Consider the following 9156-nt stretch of genomic DNA (forward strand, 5'->3'; position numbering starts at 1 on the left):
GCTTAAGTATTTTGTGATCTAAACCAAATAGTTCAACATCGACCTGTTGGATAAAAATTGGTGCAAATCCAAAAAAAAAAAAAAAAAAAAAAAACTACTTTTTAACATGAAAAATTTATATCACTAATTATATTAAGATCTAGCTATACTGACAGTCATGAATTTTTGTCGGTAACAGTAGTCACAAAAGATATGGGTGCCTAAGTTTTGGACCATCAAGGTGGCAAGAGTTTGACAACTTCCTTAATTAGATTAATATTGAGCGGAAAACTGATGATATTATTTCAGTCAAACCTTGGAACTAAAGTTTAAAAGGAAGTGTATGTGGTTAAGGCGTCCAACTCAGAATAGCATATGAGATCCTGATCTTTACATTTAGCATTTATGCATTTACATGTATTTAGCATTCGTGTTTTTACATGCATTTAGTTAAATCTTAACTATTAGATTAATTTAATTAGAAGTTTGTATCAATCCGCGTTAAAATTATTGTATGACACCTTTGCACTGTATCTATTCTCTTTATGTCTATTCTCTTCTGCGACTTGCCCGCTATTGTTCTTTATATTATCATATTCGTAAACCTGGAATCTCATAAATCCATGAATAATTATGACCTCCATTAGACTCAAATTATGTCCACGTTTTGAAATTCAAAGAGTAACGAATAATCCCTTAATTTTATCACTTTGGATTATTTGGAACTCTTCCTTCCGTCCATTAATTCACCTCTTTGGATCTTCTTCCTCATTTTCCTATTTTTTTCAGTTCACCTTATTCCTAAACCAGTAAACCCTAAACGAATAAACCCAAAAACGCTTTTCAACTCCATATATATTTTTCTTAAATTTCTGTTATGGGCTACATTTATTTCCTTCAATTTTTCTGCTGATTTGAGGGAAAAAAAATGGAGAGAGAGAGAGAGAGAGAGAGAGAGAGATTTTTGGCTAATGAAATTGAGATTGGGAAAATGGGGTGAGAGAACTGATACACGGATTGGGATTTTTGACCGAAATTGAGACTGAAATAATTTTGGATTTGTCATATGGAAAATAAAGACACAGAAAGATGGGATACCATGCAAATGATGTAATACAATTAATTGACATGATAGATCGAAGTTCATTAAATTAATCTAGTGGTTAATATCCAGATACTAAATGCGAATACTCGGGATCCATTCTTATGTTGTCATGAATTTAGACATCCTACTCTTCTTCTACTGATAAACCTTTGTAATTAGTGTTGGTCACAAAACCGGATGTATGATTTTATTGATAACAGTAATTTGACTACCAACTAATGTTAATAAGTACAATGCAAATGTATAAAACGAAAAATATAGATGAATATGAATTCACTAACAAAGGGATGATAGGGTGAGAATGACGTTTTATTACATTGACGAAAAGTAATTATGTTTATACACCATGGTATGAGTGCAATCCCCACCAATCTTTCATTCTCTTAATAACTAACAATTTAACCTAATAATGCTATCGTTTGTTTGAAGAAAAAAAATGGATGATAGGGTATACAAGGTATCAATGTCCTTGTACACCAAAATTGGGCTGACTACCCTTGAGGTTTGGGATGATTTTCAAAATGGGTTATGAGGTTCCAATTTTCTCACACTGCACCCTAATATTTTGAAAGTCTATCTATCAACATCTAATCATCCATTAAATTGATTAGTTCTTTTTCTTGTCAATATAGAGCAAATGTAGCTTACCCGTTAGCCCAATAGGGTCTCAAGCTGACCATGTTATTAATTTAATGAATTATCACGCAATCAATCAAATCAAAGGCACAAATTAATTCAATTTTAATACTTTAGAGTGCTGTATGAGAAAACTGAAATTTCATGGCTCATTTTGAAAATGACACAAACTTGAAGGGCGTAAAATGTTGTCAACCCACAGAAAATTGAAATCTACTCTTTTGTCCATTGCATTTGTAATGTTTCATTTCCATTCAAATTCATATTATCTGAATACAAAATGGAGTTGCTACTAGACTACTCTCAAACCTGTCTTAATTAGTTTAATTATGGGCTGTATCAAAGTCAATGACTCAATCCATTCCACGCCAAAATATATAATTTTAGTTAATAACTATAAAAAATTAGAATCTTTTAAAATATTTTTTTAATCAAAATAAGTTCGAAACAAACATTTTGACATTATTCAAATCAATCAGAAATCGTTTTGATAGAACGGCTCCACACTTTGGGCAACTGAACTGCCCATAAAGCCGATAGCAAAGCTAATTGGTGAAAAAATAAAAGTTCTTTGTTTTTTTCTTCTAGAGATTCGAATTTAGGACATCTTTCAACGTTATTAAGAAACTTTTTACTGAACTACGACCTAATTGGTGAAAAAATAAATTCCAGATGATTAATGGATAAAGCGAAGTTGGGACAAGTAGTCTTTTCAATCATCTACAAGGATTAAAACGTCTTACAAGACTTGCAAGAAGAAATCAATTATAAATGACAACATTTGGCAAAATTGGTGAATTAAAAATGGACCAAACAAATCCAAATGTCATTGCTATGAAGACATTTTTCTTAGGGCTTCAGGCACTGCCTGCCCACATTGTTCAAGGATCTTAATTAACGGTGCAGCGAGCTTTGCGTCTTCTCTGGAAAAAAAGCTATGCAATACGCCATTGACAGAGTACCGAGCCATTTTCATGAGGATCTGAACGTAACTGTCAATTGAGAGAATCAAATCGGGTAGAACTACAAATTCATATTCACTGAAGTCGGTTGCACCAATTTGGTCTATGTGAATCATGGAGACTGTAGGCCTCGTCCTGCCCTTGGATTCCACACTGAACAGACGAGAAAGACAAACAACGAGTCATCCTCACAAGACAAAGTATGAGCTTCAGCAGTTTAGTTTACAGGATTGCAAAAAGGAATAAAAAAAAAGAAGTATGAACATCAACCTGTTCCCAACTTCTGAAAGAACCGAGTCAGATGAGATGGAATAACCCTTGAACTTTAGCGCAGTAGCTAGTTTACGATGCTTTTCATCTTTCCCTACTATAAACAGCACCTTTGAAGCCTGAGGCTGGTGCCGACCACGATACGCATGATCAAGAATTCCGATAGCCTGCAAAAGTACTTGACAGGTAGGTATAACTGAACTCTATTTCAAGGACGTATTCCCCAACAATACAGAGCTAATTTGAATGAATAAATAAATAACTACATGATCAAGCTTTCTCCACTATAACAGAGCAGCATTTTGCCATTTTCCTTCATATTACTCGTGTAATTACTCTTGTAATCTTTTTCTACTATGCAGGTTAAAAATTCAAGAGAGAGTTATGTCTACGAAATCCTTCTCAGGTCTCACTACATCAAGGAATGTTAGAACTTGCACATCTAAAAGAATTCCAACAGCATCCTGATGCTCTTCAACAAACAACCCTAAGTCCTCTAACCATCTCTAACATCCAATTCTTTAGGTAAAGATACACATTACGTGTTGAGGATTTCAGCGTACCTCCAGACTACCTCTGAAAAGTTACCATCCAGTCAATCGTTTCTTTTTTTTTAATTTTTATCTTAATATGATTTTAAAATATTAAAAAAACCAACAGTTACAGTGGAAAATTGAAACATTTAAGAAACAGTATTCTTTCTAGAATTATGGTTAGCTTTTAAACATCTCGCATGGAACATAGGTGTTTGTAAAAGTTGTCTACTTACCTTAGGCAGTTTTTCTTTCAAAAGACACATGTTTACAGACTGAATGATGCATGCACTTTGACTGGTGAGAGAACTGTTTAGAGATAACCTATGAACTGATCCTGTCAGAAGATTTTGCACCACTCGTACGCAGGCATATCTAAGGCAATCGTTGAAAACAACTGTATGGGTTTTTCCACTAAAAGATTGGCGAATGGAATTTATTTTATCAAAGCAACCTTCGCTATAGAAAGATTCCAGTCCATCAACGACCTGTTCAAGTGACAAAGGAAACCATTCAAACTTTTTTCTTTATGAAAATAAGGTAAAATGAAAAAGATAATAAGATAATAACTCATCAGTAAGGACACTTGATAGACTAATGAAACATACTGGAAACATACTGAACTGTTAGCTCTCATCACTCTTATGGTTAAAAATACTAGCCTATGTTTCACAGAGGTCTAAGAAAAGCATCGGCTACAGGTCTCCTGTGCGCTAAGGTGACAAATTATGAATTTCTGGTGTGTTTAGATAAGGGATTTCCAAGTACCAAGGGATTGAGGCTAAATTAGTTTGAAATGCTTTGCAAAACATTAAGTAGAGGGATTGAAAAGGCACTTCGTGAGCATTACAAAGCCACTAAACAAGGGATTTTCAAATCACTCATTTCAAGCAGTTACTTACAACTCAGTGCATTGCATCGTCATTTCAAACATGTTTTTAATCTTTTGTAGTTCATTTATTATTAATAGCCAAAATCCTTGGTACTTGGTAATCCTTCGTCCAAACTCCAAACACAACATTAGTGTCCACGCACTAAAACTTATAAAAACCATTACAAAGAATCCGATAGGAATCCAATGTATGGAAGTAACAGTGATAGTGTAACCAACAGTAAGTCATTACCACTGATTATTAAAATTCAATTACAAACAGGCCAAACAGTAATTCGAGATTAAGGGGTAAGAAAAGAGAATGTAAGATTAACAAATGCACACATGGTACTGCATAATGAATGAACAAGTTAAGGAACACAATACCAGCAACGAAACCCCAGATAGATCAATGGCATTCAAGGAAAGAAGCTCCAAAAGTCTCTCAGGTGTTGAAATCATAATCTCAGGTTCTGAGCTTTTCAGACTATTTACAAAACCACAGTTAATCAGAAACCATAACAAGGATAAACTGTATATGAAAGGCTAAGTAGATCCAGCATTTACAAGGAAGGCACACAACCAACAACTTAAAGCTTGACTTTATAGTTCCTTGAATTTATAGTTCTGCATACATAGCGTTATATACAAGGACACAATTGCACATGTGCATACAAGCACAGCAGAGCAGTTGCACGACAAATGTGCACCCACTCGTACAGGCGTGCATGCACACATGCACAATGCACACTCATCTGCAAGCCCATACAAATACACGAACACAAACACACACACACACACACACACACCAGAGAACTAAGCATACTTATGACTTGATAAGAATGAAAACAGACACACTATGCCAAAAGAACTCCATTTGTTTCCTTTTTACATCATTCACGGTTCATGCTTAAAATAGCAAAGCCATGCATCATAGACCTTTTGTTTTCCCACAAGTTTGAAAATCAGAATCATGTTGTGTAAATGGCCATGTTGTATCACTGGTCAGAACAAGCGTGCCACAGAGCTTTTGTACGACATATACTAGTATGAAAATCTTTAAAACAAGAATAAAAACATCAAACGTTAAGGTTGCATGAGAATCACTAATTAATATGGACATGGTAAATCAAGAATGCCCATGAGAAGAATTGCAGAAAGCAACTTTAATAAATTTTGCATCAAATGCGCCAAAATGGCATTATCCCAAGGCACCAATTTTAAAATATCAGAGTCAATATTTACCCTTCAATCTGGTAATCTAAGGAAGCACCAGGATGTATACTCACTGTATGTATTCCAAAAGCCTTCAAAGGTTTGCATACTAAATGTACCTGATCACCATTAAACAAAAAATGTCAAACAACCACATTAATAACTTAACAAGGACAAATGTAACTCTGAAGAGGGTATATGTGATTCCATGGACATGGAGTCAGAGCAAAATACATCATGCTTGAATTAACAGTCTAATGGGCCTTATTTATGTGTCTCTTTTATGCGATCTAGATTGAGCCTTAGAGTGGTTGGCCACTCAAATGAGCTTTAAAATTTTCAACCAAAGATTACTAAACAAATATATCATACAAACCTTTGTGGCTTTCTCCTGGGATGGAACAAGGAACAAAAGATATGGGCTGGTGACTGATAAACCTTCTTCATCCTTTCTAGAAACTGAATCAGCAGCGCAGGAAACCATCCATGCAATTTGCTCCATTGTAGAAGAGGTTCCGCTTGTCTCGAGTATATCCTTCCCAGCTGAATAACACTTCCAAAACTCAACTCCCCAAGTACTCACAAACAAGGGCTTGCCCTCCTCGTTGTTGTAGGTACCATCACAGCGAAGTGAATTTTCTATTGCATTCAAGCACTGAATAAGATACTTAGATGGACAATCTAAGTTTTCACAGACCTTTTCCTGATGCCTGTAGATGCTCCCATTCCCATCCAGCTGAGTCTTTGTCTCTCCAGGGTCCATTCGGCTTCTATCAGCCGTGGTATTAATAGACGTCAGTGATTTCTTTACCTCATCCTTCAAAATTGTTACCATCTCCTTCTTCTGCGCTGGACTATCCACCATTTCAATATCGAGAGTTTCTTCACTTTTTTCATTCAAAAACGCCTTCTCACGCTTATGGGGAAGCATGGATTTCTTGGTTACTTTCTTCTCAAAATCCTTTGCACCATTCCTATCGTTGAAGGGATCATCAAGGGTGGGAAGGCTAAAGCACATACCCTGCAATGTCAAGATAAATAAGACTCTGCTTAAATACTCGGGGACCTGACCAGTATTCAAATCTAAATGCTTCCATGGAAACTTTACAATACATTTATAAATTATCAATTATTTTGCAGAAAGAACCCTTAATGAAATAACCACAAAACCCAATTGACAGAACAAATACCCCATAATTTAATTTTCCACATCATCCAATGCACAGTAAACAACATGAGAAACTGAAAAGTTCTGTTGGAGGAAGTTGATAAATGAATTTTGGTCACCACCCATAAGTTGTGGTAATGCTCGTCGCCTCATTGATTGCCGTTAGATGATTTTAAATTTCGAGACTCGTGTACTAAATAAATTAAATCAAACTCATCTAACAACAATGTGATCATTGAGACCTCTGGTGAGCAGGTGAGCAAAAATGCACTCTAATTAACATATTATCAATTTCTCTTTTCCTTATTTTGTATAATTAAATACAATCAAAGCTAAGGGACCCAAGCGTTGTGTTGGAGGAAGTACCTGACATTTGCGGCGTTTACCGGAATGGCGGCGCTTCTTGGCAGCAATAATGGAGGCAACGCGGGCAGAGATTGCAGAGGAAGAACGGTCGTTCTTGTTGTGGAGTTTCTTTCTTTTGACCTTGTTCTGCTTCTTCCTCACTGCATCGTCACCTTTCGCCATTCCGGATTTGCAGAGATTCAGAGAGAGAGGGGTTGCTCGCTCTTCCTTCCACTTCAACTGATACCCTGAGAGGTCGCGGCGGTTTATCGTTTGTGCCTTTCGTGGGACTTTAGTTAACAGTTTCGGGTTTAAGGGTAGTTTGGTCATTTGAAAATTCTATTGAAACTTCACATGCGACGGAACAAGGGCTCTAGACCTGGCATATACGTACATTACTTTTTGGATTAACAAACGAAAATGAATCTTAGGGATGGAAAAAAATACCGAAAATTCCGAACTGCATCGAAAAAATCCCGAAATCGAACTAAAAAAATTCCAAATAGAAAATCCCGAAAATTTTGGTACCAATTACGACCTTTTCAATACATAAATCGGTCTTACAATCTGATTTTTTTCAGCAATCTCAAACCGAACCGAAGTTAAAATATATATAGTTTTAGATATTATAAACCATTGGATTCGTTGAGAATTAGTCTCAACTGTTCATTCAAAATGAAACCCAATCTCACCTTCACCTTCACTATGACCTCTCAGCCAAACTCTTTGACCTCACCTCACCTTCACTTCCTTCCCTCCCTACTCCTGTACTCCTTTCAATTCAAACCAATAGATCTCTCTCTCTCGACCTCCACTCTTTCACTTTCTCTCCCTTACCTTCACACTACTTCCAGACCCAGTCTTCCATTTTCTTTTTGCATTTAACAACTTCCTCTACATTCGATAATCAATACAGCCACCTCTGCTTCCTTCTACTTCTCTCTTCATTAAGGTAATATTCTTGTCTTCATCTAGTAATCTTGATGTGGTAAAGTCTGTTTGTGGCTTCGATTCGTTTTTATTTGGGCATTTGAATTCTAGAGTTTTGGATTTGGGGGTTTTCAATTTCGTTTGAAATTCGGGGTTTTTAATCATATGGTTCTTCTATAATTCGTTTATTTCCAACAACAGGTGCAATTTGTGTTTCCAACAACATTGCTAGCAAGGCAAGTTTAAATAAATTCATTTTTTTATCAGTTCACGGTATTAGTTTTTGGAATTTTTAGCCACGAAGCCTTCATAAAACATGGTGGATTAGATTTGTTTTATTAGCAAGATACCATCCAATCCATATTTGAATTCTATGTTTCTTACATTACCCTCTCTTTCTTTATAGGCATGAGAGAATTTAGGCCAATGAGTTTGGTTTCTTGCCTTGGAGATTTTGGGGGAGGATAGTTTTCTTTATTTTTCGATGAATGTTGTAATAGCATAATGTTTTGCCGAGACTTTCTCTGAATTCGTGTGTGTATTTGCTACTTTAGCTACACTGTTTAGCTGTAAACGAAGTTTATATGTTGTTACGATTGTGTTTGACACATGAGCCCTAAATTATTTTGGGATTCCCGAAAATTGGGTTTGAGATCGGTCTTGAAATTGGAATTCTAGAAAACTTTGGTTTGGGAATCGGAATAAGGGTTTCGGTTCAGTATCCCATACCGAACCAGCCCTAAAAATGATAATAGCTTGGAAAACTTTTCTCTCCATGATGAGAGCTTTCCTCTCAAACTGAGAGTTATTCTCAATTCCTGTGTAAGGCGTTCAAACCAAAGAAAATCCTGTGGCGCCGGCCCTAACTTCGGTTAGGGTCGGTTGCTGTTTCCTTCTTGCTTTCTTTCTCTTTTGTTTTCCTTGATTCCACTACTTTTTCTTCCAAATCTCTACTTCGATCTATTCTATTGCTTTATCCTCGTGGGTATTACTCTTCCTGGCTCTTCCTTGCTCCAATCTTTGGCCACGCATCCTACTGAGATAGTGCGTAGAGTTCCAGTGTATCCACCAGTTCAGGTGTTTCCATCACCACCACTCTCTCTTTGTTATCTGTCGATTTCGATAGTGTCATTCGTGGTTTC

General features: G+C 36.2%; 1 protein-coding gene and 1 long non-coding RNA gene across 4 annotated transcripts; one reads left to right on the top strand and one right to left on the bottom strand.

The window, feature by feature from the left end:
• Window positions 1–2414: 2414 nt before the first annotated feature.
• Window positions 2415–7380, bottom strand: LOC137748885 (DEAD-box ATP-dependent RNA helicase 5-like). 2 transcript variants are annotated; one of them, XM_068489077.2, is made up of 7 exons: window positions 7106–7380; window positions 5948–6592; window positions 5602–5690; window positions 4744–4843; window positions 3722–3973; window positions 2953–3119; window positions 2415–2835 (listed from the first exon to the last, which is right to left on the bottom strand). In XM_068489077.2, exons 1-7 carry the CDS (start codon window positions 7265–7267, stop codon window positions 2553–2555), a joined length of 1698 nt encoding a protein of 565 aa, XP_068345178.2. In that variant the 5' UTR covers window positions 7268–7380; the 3' UTR covers window positions 2415–2552. The 2 variants fall into 2 exon arrangements, with proteins under 2 accessions (XP_068345178.2, XP_088539211.1); XM_088683085.1 differs by lacking the exon at window positions 3722–3973 and having other exon boundaries at window positions 7106–7359.
• Window positions 7381–7800: 420 nt separating this feature from the next.
• Window positions 7801–8617, top strand: LOC148698405 (uncharacterized). Of its 2 annotated transcripts, XR_015967049.1 has the most exons (3): window positions 7816–8036; window positions 8216–8250; window positions 8421–8617. It is a non-coding gene; the product is annotated as an uncharacterized LOC148698405 (long non-coding RNA). The 2 variants fall into 2 exon arrangements; XR_015967048.1 differs by having other exon boundaries at window positions 7801–8250.
• Window positions 8618–9156: the final 539 nt, after the last annotated feature.

The sequence above is a fragment of the Pyrus communis genome, chromosome 2 (assembly GCF_041283825.1).
Source record: "Pyrus communis isolate YQ-2024b chromosome 2, ASM4128382v1, whole genome shotgun sequence".
Lineage (NCBI taxonomy): Eukaryota > Viridiplantae > Streptophyta > Magnoliopsida > Rosales > Rosaceae > Pyrus > Pyrus communis.

Excerpts from the sequence above, each read along its gene's own strand:
- LOC137748885 (XM_068489077.2), bottom strand. The coding sequence starts at position 7,267 with ATGGCGAAAGGTGACGATGCAGTGAGGAAGAAGCAGAACAAGGTCAAA. Across the intron at positions 4,844-5,601 it reads TTAGATTACCAGATTGAAGG|TCTGAAAAGCTCAGAACCTG; the intron begins GTAAATATTGAC and ends TTTTGTAAATAG. Across the intron at positions 3,120-3,721 it reads TGAAAGAAAAACTGCCTAAG|GCTATCGGAATTCTTGATCA; the intron begins GTAAGTAGACAA and ends GTACTTTTGCAG.